Source organism: Apium graveolens, chromosome 9 (genome assembly GCF_009905375.1).
Source record: "Apium graveolens cultivar Ventura chromosome 9, ASM990537v1, whole genome shotgun sequence".
Classification (NCBI taxonomy): domain Eukaryota; kingdom Viridiplantae; phylum Streptophyta; class Magnoliopsida; order Apiales; family Apiaceae; genus Apium; species Apium graveolens.
Window position 1 is genome coordinate 133,660,560 of NC_133655.1, and position 19,051 is coordinate 133,679,610.

The 19,051-nt window shown below is 34.4% G+C and overlaps 2 protein-coding genes across 4 annotated transcripts; both read left to right on the plus strand.

Annotated features, from left to right (window-relative positions):
* Positions 1-6,112: 6,112 nt before the first annotated feature.
* Positions 6,113-10,575, plus strand: LOC141684518 (phospholipase D alpha 1-like). Of its 2 annotated transcripts, none has more exons than XM_074489534.1 (4): positions 6,113-6,303; positions 6,514-6,613; positions 7,882-9,781; positions 9,885-10,575. In XM_074489534.1, exons 2-4 carry the CDS (start codon positions 6,521-6,523, stop codon positions 10,316-10,318), a joined length of 2,427 nt encoding a protein of 808 aa, XP_074345635.1. In that variant the 5' UTR covers positions 6,113-6,303; positions 6,514-6,520; the 3' UTR covers positions 10,319-10,575. The 2 variants fall into 2 exon arrangements, with proteins under 2 accessions (XP_074345635.1, XP_074345636.1); XM_074489535.1 differs by lacking the exon at positions 6,113-6,303 and adding an exon at positions 6,308-6,429.
* A 280-nt stretch (positions 10,576-10,855) lies between these two features.
* Positions 10,856-14,487, plus strand: LOC141684519 (uncharacterized). 2 transcript variants are annotated; one of them, XM_074489536.1, is made up of 7 exons: positions 10,856-11,004; positions 11,143-11,210; positions 11,731-11,996; positions 13,037-13,127; positions 13,270-13,380; positions 14,005-14,071; positions 14,160-14,487. In XM_074489536.1, the coding sequence occupies exons 2-7, from the start codon at positions 11,206-11,208 to the stop codon at positions 14,211-14,213; spliced, it is 594 nt and encodes a 197-aa protein (XP_074345637.1). In that variant the 5' UTR covers positions 10,856-11,004; positions 11,143-11,205; the 3' UTR covers positions 14,214-14,487. The 2 variants fall into 2 exon arrangements, with proteins under 2 accessions (XP_074345637.1, XP_074345638.1); XM_074489537.1 differs by lacking the exon at positions 13,270-13,380 and having other exon boundaries at positions 10,857-11,004.
* The last annotated feature ends 4,564 nt before the right edge of the window (positions 14,488-19,051 follow it).

Sequence of the window (19,051 nt, forward strand, 5' to 3'; positions counted from 1 at the left end):
CATCAGATTTTGAGTCAAAGTGCTCATACTCCTGTGTGAGTATTGTCTTCCTGAACTTTTTGATGGCATTGATTCCTTGACATTTCACTTCCAATGCATCCCAGATTTCTTTTGCAGACTTGCATCCAATCACCCTGTTTGACATGACATTGTCAAGTGCACTATGAAGCAAGTGTCTTACTTTTGCATCCTTGCCTAGTGAAGAGATGTCTTCAGTGGCGAATTCTCTCTTTTCTTTGGGAATCATCCTCTATGGCTCATTCCCAACTGCAACAGAAAGCTTTGTGGGCTTGTGTGGACCATCATAAATTCTGTCTAAATATTCTGGATCTGTAGCTTCCAGAAACATGGCCATCTTCACACTCCATACAAGGTACTCAGACACCCTGAGCATAGGAACCCTGATTGTTTCATATCTACTGGTGTTTTGAATGGGTTGAACCTTTGCAGGTTCTTGAGGGTCTGGTATTTTTGCTTGTTCAGACATGATTGATTGTTTGTTTGGATCTTAATTGTTTGTAAGCTTAACAGATTGGCTCTGATACCACTTGTTAGGCCTCAATGATACTATAGAAGGGGGTTGAATATAATATCTACAATCAATTCGATTATGAGCAAAAGTATGTAATAGAAAACAAGTTTATTCAATATATCAAACTCTGTTATAGTAGGTTTAATCTACTCTCTCAGTGATGTATGATATCACTAAGAGCTGCTAGGATTATAATGAATAATATTCTCGTGAATGATAACACATATAGTGTAAACCCTAAGCTGTGTTTATATAGTACACAGTTACAAGATATCTTCTAATTGATATGAAATATATCTCTTCCTAAAATATATGAATCAGATATTATCTTTTTACAAGTCTTCTGGTCGTCGAACTCCTAAAGCATATCTTCCTTTGTTTAGTCCAGATCCTCTCCTAGAAATCAGTCGCACTTTGCTTCTGAAGCATATTCTTCCTTAAGTTCTGATATTACAAGTTCTGATATCTTCCTGTCTTCAGTAAATCCTGATTCCCAGCTAGATAAGTCCTGATATTAAGTTCTGAAACTAAACACATTAGATTAGTCATGACATTATCAAACATATCTAACAACTTATCGATAAGTCCTTATAGAGTTCTCTAGTAGTGTTATTTCACAGAGTTCTCTACATGTACAATATTTTGTTTGACTCATCAATAACTCAGAACTGAAATAATTTAATTAAATAAATTATTTTGGTAAAATACTTTTAGAATAGTTATTCTAATTTTATTTTGAATTTATTCAAATAAAAGTTGGAAATAATTCAGTCCATTTTTGGACAAACTGGGTATTTATTTGACATCTCGATAAGTCAATTTTTAGTTCTCTATAAGAGTAATTTAAATTGACTTATCGAGATGTCAAATAAATACCCAGTTTGTCCAAAAATGGAAGAGTAATTTAAAATGACTTATCGATATGTATTCTTAAAAATGACTTCTCGATAAGCAAACTCCAAACGTCTGTTTTTGAGTTCTCGACAAGTCATCTGCTTTTACCATAAATACCCAGACTTCTCGATACATATTTTAACTTGGATTTTTTTTAATTCTAAGTAAACAGTATATTTATTAATTCATATCTTAAATATATAAAGTTAATAAATAACATATCAAAAGAAGCAAAAAGTATGAAAAACTGGAATAATTTAATTCATAAATTATGTTCAGCAAAATACTTTTGACATAAATTTGTTCTAATTTTATATTGATTAAAATTCAGAACTTATCTGTCCTTTTTGGACAAACTGAGTATTTATAAGACATTTCAATAAGCTTATTTTACTTCTCTAATCAAGAACTTAAAATAACTTCTCGAATATGCTAACAATGTTCAAAATGACTTCTCGAATAAATCTCAATGCGTATTTTCAGATTTTTCATTAAGTCATTTGTTTTTTTATAATTACTCAGACTTATTGACACAATTACGTGCTTTCGTGCATATATTTGATCAAATATAGAATATGTTAGTATAATATAAGTAGACTAGCATATTATATGTGATGTTTTGAGAATACTGATAATAGTTGAATTTATTTGACTATGTGCTAATTATTTGTTTTGAATTTATTCAAAATAAATCATTCTCAGTACGGAGTATTTGATTTGATTAGTGAGCTAGTGGAATATCTTTTGCTGCTAGGAATGGTTACTTTTTGTGTAAGTGTTCTTGAGTACTTGCATGGGGAATAGTTAATCTAGAAAGGCAAGTCACTTTTAACTGCCTAGGTACGCGTAAAATATGTTTTCGTGATTATAACACTTATTAACCGGGCAACTCAAGTGTCTCTTGGTTTCTTTGCCCCTTCTATAAGTTCAAATCCTTCTTTCTTCATTATTCATCACTACTTTTTCTCTCAACAAACATCCTAACTCCAAACCCTCATCTTGTTTAAATCTCTCAATGGCTGCTCCTGTATTCTACAAGCTAAACAATGGCGTTTATCTTCCAGCCCTTTATTTGGCTGATAACAAGGTCTACTATGACCCTGTTGGGCTTCGTGTCCGCATCAGAGGGATAGTCTGCAGTCCTTTTGATGTTCCCATTGAAGTTTTTGAAGAACTTTCTTGGGATGATCAAATAAATTTTCTATTTTTCGAGGGTGAAGTCTCGTTCGAACAGGAGAGACGTGCTTTGGAGGCTGAGCAGGAACGCCTTGCTGCTCTAGAGCTATAAGAGAGAATCATCTCCCTTGCACATTCCATGTCTATAGCGTACCAACGCAGGGCAAGGAGGATCGAAACAGAGAAGAAGCAGAAACTATAGTAGTTAGGATTAGGGTTTAATTGTTGGAATCCAAATCATCATGTACTCTGTTTCTATATTAATGAAAATCTTTCATCTTCTCTTTTTCAAAGCTGTTTGTGTCTTGTTTGCTATGTGTTTATAATTTAACTGATTATCATCTTTCCTGTAATACTGCATGCAACTGAAAATCTTACACTATATATGTCAAACTAAACATCATAAAGTTACATATGTTTAATGCAGTACAGGTTAAACACAATCTCTTCAAGACAACAACTGGAAACTCAGACAAATCACTCGAAGCAGGGATAACACATTTGGTTTCAACTGATGCATCAGACATATCAACGGATAAGTAAAGTAGAATATTACATAAAATCATTCTTGATTTTGGTTTAAATTCTTTAACTTTTGTATGTAAACATCTTTAAAATCAATTTTTTGCAAAATTCTCTGAATTTGCCTATAATTGCAAGAAACTTGTTAATTACAAGAATTATAAGATCTATAGATCACTCAACAGGCATTTGTGCTAAGCTGCAGATAATACATATTTCACAACCCAACTGCAGTTCACCCAAGCACAGCAACACAAACATAAACTCAAACACAAACCCACTCAGGTGACTCTCGAAAGGAACCTGTTTTACAAAAGGACAGAAACCTCACAAAATATTCTTCATTTGTTTTGTTGTTTGAGAAGAGAAGGATGTAACAAGCCAAGGTCCTCATGCTTATCTAAAACCTTCAAGATTCATGAAGGGGATACATGTGCTTACTAAATCAGAACTACTACATGAATAAAACAACCTTTCCTGTCCAAGATATTCACAAAGGCTATTCTGATTCATCTCCAAAGAAAGTACCAAAACTTTATCTAATACTGGTCTTCACAGAAGCTCATCAACCCTGTTATGTCAGACTTGAGGAAGATTTGCTAAGGAAAACTGTCAGAAGTTCCTACAACAGCAAAGCTAAAGGAGAGTAAAGGAGATTACTCTTGGACATATAGATGAGACTATCAAAAGATTTTACTTCCTGGATCATGCACACAAGAACCTATGTCTTAATGAGGCATAGCAGCACCATCATTTCCTGATCCATGTTCCACAAGAACCTATACTTCACATAGTATAGCAGACAAGGAAGAATCTCTTGATAACCATGACACAACTGCACAACAAATAGTGTTAACAGAAGCTCAGAATTCAGAAAGTGGAGTAGAGTACACAAGAACCTGGATGTCAAAGTCATACAACAACTCTTGAATCTCCAGCCAAACAAGAACCATTACCTCAAAATGGTGATGAAGGCAGAATCACTGAGAACACTGTGAAAACAGTTGAAACTGATGTAAGATGCAGCTGCATATTAATGTTAAATCAATCAACTAATTCTTCAGAATCTCACAAGGTATGAAATGTATACTCACTCTTCTGATGAAATGAGTATGATTAGACCTATATGGATCACCCCTAATTATATGATCACAGACAACTCTTCTCAGCCACCTCTTATTTCTGTAGGTCAAACAATATTTGATCCTTTCATGTGAGGATGAGAGAAAAGATTGGGAGAAAAACAGAAAATAAGAGAGGCAGGATCCTTCCTGAAAAAATGAGAGGTAGATGAGTGTCTGGATTTATAATCCTTGTGAGGAAACTCTGACTCTTAAAAGTCATGAGACCAGTGCAGTGAGAAATAGTGAGACTACTTATTAAAAGAACAGAGAGTTTAGGACTTTTTTTACTGGAAAACTTTCTCCGCAGGTCTAAGTAAAGTCTCATATTCTACCTGTTGAATTCATCACTACGGAAATCACTGAAGCTTGAAGCTGCAGATATTGTTCTAAATGGACAATGAAAAAATCTTGAACAACGTGTATCTAGCTGAATCTTTCCACCTAGAGATAATGTCAAAAAGGGGAGAATATATCTAAATGCAAAAACAGTTGTTGGATGTTGCCAGACAATAATACTATCTTCTTGATAGGGGGAGAGAAGAGTAAATCTAAATGCACTGGGGAGATTGACTTCTGCATTTAGTTAGAGTTTTGACATCATCAATCAGAACTTTTGCATAATTTCATAATGAACAAGTTGGGGGAGATTGTAATATATAAGTGATGATATCAAAGATTACTGAAGATATCAATATCATTAGTGTTCCTGATCAAAGTGTGAAGTAAAGCTAAATGGACATCTGATCTAAGGAGAATAATGAACTGTTACCTTTCATAATCTGTTAAGCTTGGGGTTAGTCTTGTTAACAGGCATGAATGTGTGTTAAGCAATCTTCTCACCAATTGGGAGAGATTGTTGTGCAAGACATGCCTGTATCTCAACAAGACTAAGTCATATTTGTCAACCCTAAGTAAGTTGTATTGTTATCTTAGTTTGTACTAATACTTGATAGAGTCTGTAAAAATGCAAAGAAGCAGACTTGAGTCTTTTTTCTGAAACAGTATGAAGCCTAAGGATTCTATCTGGAAGAAGATTAAGAAGATCATGCCTCAGAAGAATTTTGAAGAAGCTTGGAGTTGAATAAATTTGTTTGGATAAAAATACTCTAAGTCAAGATCTTTACAAGTCACAGATTTAGTGTTATAGAGAAGTCATTCGAGAACTCCAAATGACTTATCGAGAAGTCAGGAAAACTACTAGAGAACTCAGAGAGATATCGACAAGTGAAGAAGACATGAAGGTTGGAGATATCGACAAGTCATTTCTTCACTAGAGGACTCAGAGTTATCGACAAGTTTATATATTCATTAGAGAACTCTGAGTTATCGATAAGTCAAAGTCCACTAGAGAACTCAGAGATATTGATAAGTCAAAATTCACTAGAGAACTATAAGTTGTCGACAAGACAAAGTATTATTGCAAAAATTTCAAAATATAGTAAAATCGTAAACAAAATTAGAAAAAATAGTACGTTTAATAAAATTTTTAATATTATTAATGAAGTGACCGAAAATCTTAAATCAAAATTTTCAATATTTCGACTATTAATAAGTAGTAGATATGGATAATATAGATGTGTCATACGATCGTTAAATTTTGAAAACAACTAAATGAAAATCGTAAGATTCAATATAAATGATATAATGATATTTTGAAATTTAATATTTTAATTATCTAAAATTTGTATAAGTCAATAACATAATATATATTATATTTACATCAATAATTTCAATTACAGATATTCAATACAATATATAATATTGTATAATAATATCTTTTATAAAAACAATTATTATATTTTACACAAATTATTTAATTATGATATAAATAATTATATTATAAATATTGGTTACATGCCAGTACCACCGGAAGAGAAGAATACTTGAGAATTGCTCCATTGAAAACAAAGTTGTTGGTAGATAATTTGTAGTGCGTAAACGGGTTGAACTCGAATACACACAGTCCTCACTTGGACAGAGCTGTTTTATTACAGAAGCAGCAAAAAAGGTGGGCCGCTTCACTGTTGACCTTACCCTTGACGTTTTAGATCTCAGGTTTGATTCTTAACTTGTTTGTTCTCTCATTTCCCTTTAATAAAGATTCTTGGGTGATCTGTTACTGTCATCTAATTAAATTCAATTCAATTCGTTTCGTACTTTTATCTTTGATCAATTTTTAAGGTGTTTCCTTAATCCTTAATTTAGGATAAGCTATAATATGTCTGAATGTGCCTGTCTTTGATTTTGATCTTAAATGTGATGCAGGTAAGAAATGGCACAAAGACTGCTTCATGGAACTCTTCATGTCACCATCTATGAGGTTGATCACCTCAGTGCTGGACTCACTGGCGGTCTTTTGGGCAAGGTTTATTTCTTTATTACTTTATCTGCTGAATCTCTTATACTTCTTAGGCTTATTAACATTTTCATTCACCTCGATTTCGATTGCAAAATTATATAATGCACACACCCCTGACTCCGGTGGACTTAAACCCTCAGATCTCTTTCTAGAGATGTCCTATTAGGCGCTTCAAATAATATACCGACCCTTATTTCAGCAAAAAAAAAATGTCAAAATTTGTAAAAGAGCCTTCTCGTGGCGTCTGTTTTTTATATTTATTTTCTTTTCAGTTCTAAAAGCCAAAGACCTTTGAAATTAATGAGAATTGATTTGTGGGTGGCACCATTTAGAACAATTTAAACACCCCCCCCTTACTCCATAAAACTTAAAAATTATGGACATGTACTTTTAATATATTTAAGTTATGAATAGTTTTTAATGGAAAATACTTGTGTATAAGCTCGGTTGATGTTGTATCACTCAAAAAAGACTTTACAAACTCAAAAAAGGCCCAATATGTCTTCTCGAACACTTAGTAATTTAGGACTGGGATATACATTTGACAGAAAATGGAGTTAGGATATACGAAAATTTTATTCCAAGTTTTTATGTGTAAACTGGCACTACTTTAAGGGTCAAATTGTTAATAACCTTTGTAACCCGGACTCGTCTGGAAGCGTCCAACATAAATGCCTGTCTAAATGTTAAACTCCGCAACGTTTTGAATATTTTACATGTTTTTGGCCTATTTAAACAGAAGCAGTAATTATAGCTAAGATTATATTAAGTACCTAGGTCCAAAGCACAAACCAAATGGGCTAATAAACCAAGCAGGACACATCTGGGCTAATAAAAAATCCAATCTCAAATTAACGGGTCTCTGTATATAGTGTCTTTTTGGATTATACTAAATCCAACGAATATTTTAATTCTCCATGCCCCACCCAAATGTTAATAATTGAGTGGGACAGAGGGAGTAGTAATTAATTATTTTTTACGGGTATTATATGACGACCCGTGTATGTCATTCACTTGCTCATTCATCTGAAGCCCCTTAAATTTAAACCACAAAGTGTTGGAGCTTGCTAAATATGAATTCTTATTCTGTTACATGTCATTACTATATCACCCTCTTGACTATGTTACCTAGTATGTTTTTAGCGGAGCTTGCTAAGTATGAATTCCATTCTGGTATATGTCATTGCTATATCATCCTCTCAACTTCAACCGTACATTATGGCATTTATTAATTTTCTAACACTGTTTGTTATTCCATTAAATTTAATTTGTAGTTTAGGGCAAACATTGAGGAGACTGTTGGCTTCGGAAAAGGAACTCCTAAAATCTACGCAACTATTGATCTGGAGAAGGCTAGAGTTGGGCGTACCAGAATGATACAAAATGAACCGAACAGCCCAAAGTGGTATGAATCATTTCATATCTATTGCGGTCATTTTGCGTCCAATGTTATATTCACTGTCAAGGATAACAATCCTATTGGTGCAACTTTGATCGGAAGAGCATACGTGCCAGTTCATGATCTTTTGGAAGGGGAGGAAGTGGATAGATGGGTTAGTATCTTGGATAAAAACAAAAAACCTATCAGTAAGGGTTCCAAGATCCATGTAAAGCTACAATTTTTTGACGTTACTCAAGATCGTAACTGGGCCCACGGAATCAAAAGCTCCAAGTTTCCAGGAGTTCCTTACACTTTCTGCTCTCAAAGACAAGGTTGTCGAGTTTCTTTGTACCAAGATGCACATGTTCCCGACAATTTTGTGCCTAAGATTCCTCTCTCTGGAGGAAAGTTTTATGAGGCCCATAGATGTTGGGAGGATATCTTTGATGCAATTACCAACGCAAAACACTTTATTTATATTACTGGCTGGTCTGTATATACTGAGTTCGCCTTAATAAGGGACTCGAGGAGACCAAAGCCAGGAGGAGACATAATGCTCGGCGAGTTGCTTAAGAAAAAGGCAGATGAAGGCGTTAAGGTTCTTTTGCTTGTCTGGGATGACAGAACCTCTGTGGGTCTGCTTAAGAAAGACGGATTAATGGCCACACATGATCAAGAAACTGAACTGTACTTTCAAGGCACTAACGTACATTGTATTCTATGTCCTCGTAATCCTGATGATGGTGGGAGCAGAATACAAGGTTTAACTATTGCCACCATGTTCACTCATCACCAGAAGATAGTCGTTGTGGACAGTGAGATGCCTAACAAAGGATCAGAGAAAAGAAGAGTTGTGAGTTTTGTTGGTGGCATTGATTTATGTGATGGGAGATATGATACTCCTTTTCATTCACTTTTTAGGACGTTGGATACTGCACATCATGATGATTTCCACCAACCTAACTTCGTAGGTGCTGCAATCTCTAAAGGTGGACCCAGGGAGCCTTGGCATGATATTCACTCCCGTCTTGAAGGTCCAATTGCTTGGGATGTTTTGTTTAATTTTGAGCAGAGATGGACAAAGCAAGGTGGACAAAATATACTTGTTAACTTGAGAGAGCTCGAGAATGTCATCATCCCACCATCAGCAGTGACATTTCCCGATGACAATGAGACATGGAATGTTCAATTATTCAGATCCATTGATGGTGGAGCTGCTTTTGGATTTCCTGATACACCGGAAGCAGCAGCCAGAGTAGGTCTAATCAGTGGAAAGGATAATATAATTGATCGAAGTATTCAGGATGCTTATATTCATGCTATTCGACGGGCAAAAAATTTCATTTATATTGAAAATCAGTATTTTCTTGGAAGTTCTTTTGGCTGGAACTCAGAGGATATAATCGATGCGGATGTCAATGCTTTGCATCTGATACCGAAGGAGCTATCACTAAAGATTGTCAGTAAGATCGAGGCTGGAGAGAGGTTCACTGTTTATGTTGTGGTCCCAATGTGGCCTGAAGGGCTACCAGAGAGTGCATCAGTTCAAGCCATTCTGGACTGGCAAAGAAGGACGATGGAGATGATGTATAAGGATATTGTTCAGGCTCTCCAGGCTAACGGAATCGAGGAGGACCCTAGAAATTATTTGACATTTTTCTGTCTTGGCAATCGTGAGGTGAAGAGGAGTGGAGAGTATGAACCTTCACAACAGCCAGATCCAAATACAGATTATAGTAGAGCCCAAGAGGCCCGTCGCTTTATGATCTATGTGCATGCCAAGATGATGATAGGTAAGCAGAGGCTCTAATGTCTTGTATACTTGAACTGATTTCTTATGTGTTTAATAGTTCGACAGAAAATTAAGATATACGTTTTTCTTTTCTTTTTTTGCAGTTGATGATGAGTACATAATTGTTGGGTCTGCCAATATCAATCAGAGATCAATGGATGGCGGTAAGGATTCTGAGATAGCTATGGGAGCCTATCAACCATATCATCTAGCAACCAGACAGCCAGCAAGGGGTCAAATTCATGGATTCAGGATGTCGTTATGGTACGAGCACCTGGGAATGCTTGATGACACCTTCCAGCATCCAGAAAGTGTTGGTTGTATCCAGAAGCTGAATACGGTAGCAGATAAATACTGGGATCTCTACGCAAGTGAAACTCTGGAAAATGACTTGCCTGGACACTTGCTCAGATACCCCATTGGTGTTACTAGTGATGGGAAGGTCACAGAGCTTCCAGGCATGGAGTTTTTCCCGGACACTAGAGCACGTGTTCTTGGTGTTAAATCTGATTACTTGCCTCCCATTCTCACGACATGATTAGTTCAGTTCAGTAGAATATCATGTAATTATAAGTAATATCCCCGTTAACTCTACCTCCTATGTCAGTTAATCCGCAGGAATCTTCTTCTCTGCTAAGATGCGCATAGGCGTCTTATTAAGATTTGGCATGTTTGTGTTTTCTGATTAGCTGTTAAAAGGTTGCTTAGTGTGCCTTATGGTTGTATCATCTACTAGTGCTCCAGTTAAACTGATGAATATTTTATGTTTGCTTTTTAGCTTATTTGATGACATTATATGTGTGTGTGTACTTTCAAATTTGTGATGGCTTGACGCTGGTTGTGTTTTTAGCCTCTGTGTGTGTTAATTTGTTATGTTTAAGCTATCTGGTAAATTATATTTCAAAATTACCCTTTTAAAGAAGTTTAATACTGTTTTGAGTAAAATGAATATTAAGACCGAATAAAAGTGTGAAATTACAACAAAAAAAAAAGTTATACTCTAAAAAAGAATTTGAGATTAAATGATTGAAAACGGCGTCGTTCGTACGTTGAGTTGTGAGGCATGGCCCCCTTCTCCAACAGAAGTGATATATAAACCACATTGCGGAGGGTAAATGCAGTGAATATAAGGGAGAAGAAAGGAGGGAATTTGTGTTGAAGAAGAGATCGATTTTCAGGGAGGCCAGGGAAGAGAGAGAAGCTCCCTCTTACCATTCTCTCCCGGTATCATCCCTCTCTCTCTCTCTCTCTCTCTCTCGCTCGCTCTCTCGCTCTCTTGCTCTCGCTCTGTCCCTCCCTCCCTCTCTCTCTCCTTCCCTCTCTCTCTCTCTCTCTCAACTTTAATTATTTTACGATTTCCAGGGATAATCTGATTAGTCCTTCCTGAAATCGATCAATTCTCCAGACCATTTGCAGGTCTCATCAATGGGGTAAATTTTCCTCTATTATTATTTGTTAATATCATCATATCCTATTCCTATACCATATCAATATTTTCTTTTTTAAATGCCCGTTTACATGTACGCATTTGTCATTTTCTTGATTAACACATTTATCATTTGAAATAAACCCTATTTTTCTTTTCTATATTAATCATCTATGTTGATAAATAAATAAAAAATCTTAAAAACTCACTTGGCAGTTTTATTGTTTACAATTTTAGTTCATCTCGGGGTATGGGTGATCCTAATCCTCCTTTGCATTGTCGGTTTGTATTATGGGCGTAATCAGAGAAGTTATTGCTGGAGGTCAAAAATTAGAAATCTTTAATAAGATTCAAATATAATCCGCAAATTGCAGTTCAAGTGGGATCAGAGTTGTTTTAATTTATGTTTAATAATGATTTTAAATTGTATTTTTGAACTTTTGAGTACCACTGGCTGCGTAAGGAAATCAGTGCCTCTATTTCTTGTATGAGTTCATTTCTTATAAACTTGTCATTGGCAACAGGACAGTCAACAGTGCTTGTATTCGATGCGATAATAACCGCAAAGTGACTTCCTCAATTGGTGAGCCACTAAACAAACGTGGATCCCCTTCCAGGACAGTAAGAAACTCCAGTATGTCAGACAATCTGTGGAATGGTAGCACATTTGATAAGAAAAACAGTGCTGCCCAATCAGGAGGAAGCTACTCAATCGTCAGCACATCGAATCAAACCCGGGAAGTTGGCGGCTCTGGAAATGGAAACAATCCTTCTGAATTCGTAAATCATGGCAAGTTGTTCATACTTCTTTATACCTATTAATTACTCTAATGCTTGCAGTATCATTATTTTTTGGCTAGCTATACTTCATTAAAATGTCTGAGTACTTCGTAAAAAGAAAAAATAAAGGGTAATGTGCAAATTGAATTTTATTTTTACCTATATTAAATTGAAGTTGCATACCAAGTTGTGTGCTTCATATTTTTTGTGTGCTTCTCTGATTGTGCTGAAGTTTTGTTCGTATATGAGGGGTTGAATTTAGTCTTTTCAAGTGGTATTTTATCGGTTGCCCCAGTGTTGCGAGTGACGTGCAATTACTCATGCTTCGCTAGAATTTGCAAGTTCGGCGGGTAAAAAGCTGCCGTTTTTTGCGCATTATTAACTATATCTTTCTATGATATAAGAAACATGACTTGGACCATTGACACTGATTGGAATTTGGAAGTATCAGCATCCAATAAAAAAATACTCCCTCAGTCCCTCCCATTTGTTTACACTTTCCTTTTTAGATGTCCCTTTCAATTATTTACATTTCAAAACTTTCCAAAAATGGTAAAGTTTTTATAATTTTTAAAATAACTACATCCACTACTTCTCTCCACTATACCCACTTTATACATATAATATTAATCGGTCCCACTACTTTACTCACTTTTTTAACTTTCCTCCACTATTTTATCATTTTTCTTAAACTCCGCGCCCCACCCAAATGTAAACATTTGGGAGGGACGGAGGGAGTAATATATTCTAAATATATGAAATATATAAATAATTTATTTTTTGGCAACAAATTTGTTTTAGCAAGCATGTTTATAGATATTTCTTAACTACTTATTTTTTTTTTATGCAAATAAAAACACATGGTTTGATTGTTTTTTTTTTCATTCACACTTGTGCATTATATACAACACGTAAAAAAAATTAAATGTAACCTTTTTCAGCTAAATCCTATTGTACAAAGTTTATTATATTTGTGTCCTTTGAATAACCGAAATACAAGCTTGTGGCTGAGTGTTGATTGTTGGTTGACCGTGTTACATTTTGCTCTAGGTCTTCTTCTTTGGAACCAGTCAAGGCAGCAGTGGGTAGGAAATAAGAAATCTGAAAACCGGGGAACACAGATTCACGAACCCAGATTAAGGTAATTTTGTCATTCTTTTATATTTTCGGTCAAGCAATCATGACCTAGAGATCTATTATAAAGCATTATATTACCTTTAGTTGATGCAAGCTATCCCTTGTGTAACATCAATTCCTCAATTTTATGAATATCTATTTTGCAGTTCACGTAGTACCTCTTGGTCCCCTTCTAGTTCCAATTGTTTGCTGTTCCTTATACTTTACATTAGCAGTTGCTTTTCAGCATTCTTTGGGATTATCTTTACAATTTTTGGGTAATTATTTTTGATTACCTGACTCTAATGTGTGTACATACTACTACATATACTTTTATAAATGCAAGACCTTCGAGTCTTTTACCTCTTTTTTTATCTGCACGGTTTTCTTCTTTCCAAACTAGCAAATCAATTTTTTGACTGGACTGAAAGAAAAGTTGTAAACGATCGGCTAGATCTTGTAACGGCAGTATATTGCAACGGCTTATATTCTGTATGCTTGCTTTTTCACGCTGTTTAAACAGGGTGTGTTAAAAAAACTAACAGTTCTTGCTGTGGAAGTGCTAATATACTAGTTACTTCCTCACCACCTACTATTTTAGGACCTTAAAGTTTCTAGGGATTTACGAAACGGCTGCATATAACGACATTTTTTGCTCTTTCAAATAAATAATTAATCACATCTCATTGATTTGTAAATATTGATCATAGATGTTATATGTTAGTCATCTTAGAACATGTCAGACATTGTCCGAACTGATTGTTAAAAATGTTAATAACTTGCTCCAAGAGTTCGACTCGGTGATTATGAAGTAGGCATTGGCTACTAATGATTTGAATATCTTTTAAAACACTGTGTTGACACTTCATATTTAAGTATTCCAGCACTGTTTTTCTTTGCAGTTGGAGTTCAACTTATGAGAGTTTGCTTACAAGTAACAAGCGTTTTACCAAGCCCATTCCTCTTGCTGTGAGTCTCTTCTAATTGCACAGACATTTTGAGATATTGGCATTGTAATCCATTGCCTGACTGCTATTTTTCCACTTCACCTAAACAGGAGATGGTAGATTTTCTTGTCGACATCTGGGAGCAAGATGGAATGTACGATTGAAAAAGCACAAGTATTGAGGTTTTTTGTAGAATTAGTAAATATACGCTCTACCTTGAACTTGAAATTCAGGTTGTGTAGGCAGTGTTTATCAATTGTAATATAGAGGGGTTTGTTATTATGTTTTTCGGTGCTTCTGTTCCTCCGGTAATTGATCTTTTGTAATAAAGGACAGAAGGTTTCAAATAATTCAGGTACCCAGTGTGTTGCTTTTGGCCATTAGTTTCTTTTAAGTTTACTTTATAAATGCCTGGTGAGAAGCTTATGTTTAATACCATTTTGTAATTTTTTCGAGAATATCTTGTAGAGCTGAAACTAATAATATATACAGAAAGATATTGTATATTAAAATGAAAAAGCAATAATGCTGTGAAGTGTGAGCCAACTTAAATATCTTATTAAATGAACAGGAGTACATATTTTTAGTAAAACAGATACAAACATAATTGTGTGGTTCGTACCATTGGAAAATTTGTTCATTCAGGCCCTCTCCAAGGGTCGCATGTTAACTTAAATTTGGACCAATTTCAATTTAAATTTACTCAATAACTTATTATCCGGTAAATTTAGGCCAGTAAATGGTACCGGCCTAAATTTAGACCAATATTATTCACCGACCTAAATCTTTTTAATAATAAAATATTAAATTTTTATATTTTATATATTCGTTAATTTGTTGATTAAATGTTATCTATATATACATTAAATAATTTTTAATTATATTTATTAATTTTCACTTATATATATATATTAGTTATTTAACAAAAATATATTAAATACCATGAATTGTTTTAATTCAAATTAATAATACATTAAACATAAAATGAAGATTACACTTGATAAAAATTAATTGCAAATACAATTTATACAAAAGCATAATATGAACTTAAACATTGATTTAATCAAATAAATTATTTCTTGATCCTCCAAGAAAATCATAATATTGATTATAATTATGATCATTTTGTGATCCTCGATCTTTATCTTCCGAGCCTCGATTTTAAGAAGTTGATCTTTGTTGTTGAGCCTTTTTTTCGTAATCCGGCCTGTTCAATACAAATTAATTCAAGTGATCAAATATAGAGTTGAAATCTTTCAACAAAATTTTATTTTCCTCTTTATATTCCGCGAGAGATAATTTTCGTTCTGACTCTTGATTCTTTTTTTTAATTAATTCGACAAAAATATTATTTTGTTCAATAAATTTAGAAATGCCTTCACCGAGTTTTCGTTTTGCTTTTGCTTTTTTGACTCTCATGGGAAGAACAATCGATGTAGCACCAATTTCCTCGTCACTTGAATTAATGTCAAATGCAAATAAATTTGGAACAATATCATCGGTTGAACTTGGACATTAAATACGTGGTGTTCAAGTGTTATGTTTGGGGTGGAGAATTTTTCACAATCTTTAAGAATATGCTATACATGATCGAATTTGAACCCTTTTTTGATATTTTGGGTCGTCTTTTAAAAATAGCTTTTTCATATACAAAATACAAGTAACTTAGATGAAAAATAAAATAGAAGTAACATAGATGAGTTAAAATTAAAATTTTAGTAGTTTAGTTACGATATCTTCGTTTGAAGCACCACTTGGATGTTGATTTTCAATTTGACATACACAACCTTTCAATTTGGATATCACGATATTGATGGCTTGCATGTGCTTGCGTGGTGATTCTTTGGCTCGATTAAGATATTGAAATTTTGGATCCAAGTGAAAAACAGTTAGAGTTGTAACTGATGATCAAAACTGATCTCCAAATTGGTTGATTTCTATAATAAGATTTTAAGAAATGTCAAGTCAAATTTGGCTTGTGTATATCTTGCTCAATTGTATATGGTGCACTACGATTTCCTGAACTCATTTTTTCATAATTGTAATAAAAGTAGATAAGAGGATGGTGAAAAGGTTATGACACTGGATATTACCTAACTAATGGTATATATCCAAAATGGTCGACGCATATACAAACTATTCATGAGTCGCGTGGTTCGAAAAAAATTATTTGCAATGAAATAAGAAGCATGCAGAAAATATGTAGAATGTGCATTTGGAGTACTAAAATCACGTTTTGCAATTTGTGTAGGGCCTACACGATTTTGGAATAAAAATATAGTACAAGTTATAATAACGACGTGCATTATTATGCATAATAAGATAATTGAAGATGAACGTGATTTGAGTGCTCCAATTCAAGAGGCGATTGAAATTTCAGATCCAAAAGTTGAGACGGATTAAAAATGATGAAAATGCTCGATTTCCACAATTTTGTGGACGATATTGAAAAATAAAAAATTAAGAAGCTCATATTGCTCTTCGATATGCATTAATTGAGTATTTGTGAGAATAATATACTAATTCTAAGTAGTTTATATCTGTAATTTTCTTTTAGTTAATTAAATGTAATATCAATTTTATTATTTTTCTTGTTTAAGTGTAATATATTTCTAATTTAATAAATTTATTAGATTTGAAATTAATATGATTTTATTCATTCTGGGTTCAGTTGAATTAATATGTATGTTAATTAGTATTAACACATTAAAATAATAATGTATTAATAGTTAAAAGAATAAAAATATTAATATATAAATTTGAACCAAAATTTAAATCAAATTATTGAAATAAAAAATTATCTCGATTCAAATTTATGTCAAAATTTAGGCCAAAATTTTTGACCGCTTTTAGAATGGCCCAAAAAATCATAATTATAGAAATCTAATTGTGGTCCATAAAGTAAACAATTTTTTATAGTACCAGTCCAAACAAGTTTCTGAAAAAAAAGTTGATTTCTACAACCTAATAATGAAATCTAAAGTGTCGCACAAATGTGTGACAATGTTGGTCAATTATATTAAAGCATTGGTGAACAATTAGTGAGAATAAGAAACTGCTTTATTTTCTACAATGCATACTTTTATCATAAATTTGTCCAAATATACTTTCACATGTTCTGATTGGTCATAATAAATTTAATAAAATGGATCCACATACATACACTTCAATTTTATTAATTAAAATTCCAAAATAACCTATTACATATGCCACGTATTTTGTAACTATATTTTGTACCCAATTTTAAATATCTAGCACAACTCAATATTTTGTGGCCTTATTTACTTGTCTTTACCATAAATTTGGAAATCAGCGACTCTGCTAGATAAACGACATGACGTACCAAATTTGTTGAGATATGCTTGTTTCATATAGTGTTAGGTTTATCAAATAACTTTCTCATTTTTTTTTCAAATAAGATGACATGACTATGGTGAATTTTGATTTGAGGTGCATATTAACACGTACATACTACCATATTATAATTAAAGAAAATTACTATCTATATACACGTCATAATTTTGGTAAAAATTTGGGGGTAAATTGATATCCTAATATTTTTCTATTTTTCTTAATATTTTACAATTCATTTTTAGAGTGAAAAAGTAACTTGGTGTTATTATCAACTATTTCTGTTGAAATACTTATATTGAAGTTAAACTTAAATAGTTATTTAAAATTCTAAAAATATATTTGATAGGGATAAATAAATCCTGATTACATAGTTAAATATTACGGTTTGAGCTGCAAGACCCAATAAGAAGATACATGACATTCAGACCAGAAAGGTTAACACGTCGATCATGCCTAATGGACTAGATCAGGCCTGATGGACCAAAGAAGGCCCAAAAACCCTGATTATTTATTAATTTCGTAATTAATAAATAAAGGAGGAAAACAACTATTAAGATAAGTCCTAGTGGGGATATAAATCCTTGTAGATTGGCCTCAAGGGGACCTAAAAGGATAAGGAATCAGTTTCCTACTATCTAGGACTCCAAAGTCCATTCTAATTATGAGACTTGCCCACCAAGTCTCCTATACCAAGTCCAATTCAAGGACTCTCAACATCTATATAAGGGGTCTCACCCCACAAACCAAGAACTACGTTTTTTGACTTGATCCTTGGCAATCAGCAAGGTACGTAGGCATCTTGTTAAGACAGATTGAGTCACGAAACACAAGAGCAGTCAAATTGAGCTTCGCAGCTCACGTTTCTTAGTATTAAATAAAACAATTATATATATTAGTTTTTTATCCATAACATTTGGCGTCGTCTGTGGGAACTGAACAACAACCATGGCGAGAACACTGAGAACAACTAGCGCTCTGGAGGAGGGAACACCATCAGGGACAACTCAGGTGATTTCGTCAACCGTGGAGATTCCTCCCCACTCAACTTATGCATCTACTCAAGCGGAAGCCCAGATAGGGGCAACTCAACCTCAGCCACAAGGGACGACTCCCCCGACTATTCAAGGTACGAATCCTCAAGTTCAACAAGTACATATACCTGTGAATTCTCGACCTGTCGGGTATGAATATTCAACTGTTGTTACTACTAACCCCCCTTATGGGATGCCCCTTTACCCCGAGGTTGGAGGAAGTGGATATGCTGGGCGAAGTGTAGCACGAGGGCAATCGCCCCCTTATATACGAGGTTTGGCTCCTATCCCCGAGGATCGGGAATTTTCTGGTCCTTACACTGAGAGAGATTCCGAATCTTCGGATGATGAAGTGGCCCCAAGAAGGGGACGTCCTGGCAAGGAGCCGATGGCCGATGGAAGGCAACGCCCTCGAAGCACCCAAGGGGCGAATCCCGAGGAAGTGCAGGAAAGGATAAGGGCTCATGAGGCTGAGATCCAAAGGCTGAGGCGTGACTTGGAATCTCACCAGGCCACCAGACCCCAGATACCTCCTAGGGGAGAAATCCTCCTCCTGTCATAGACCTGGATGGTCCGGTACGAAGAAGGGTTGTCGTCCCAAGAACTGATCCAAGCAA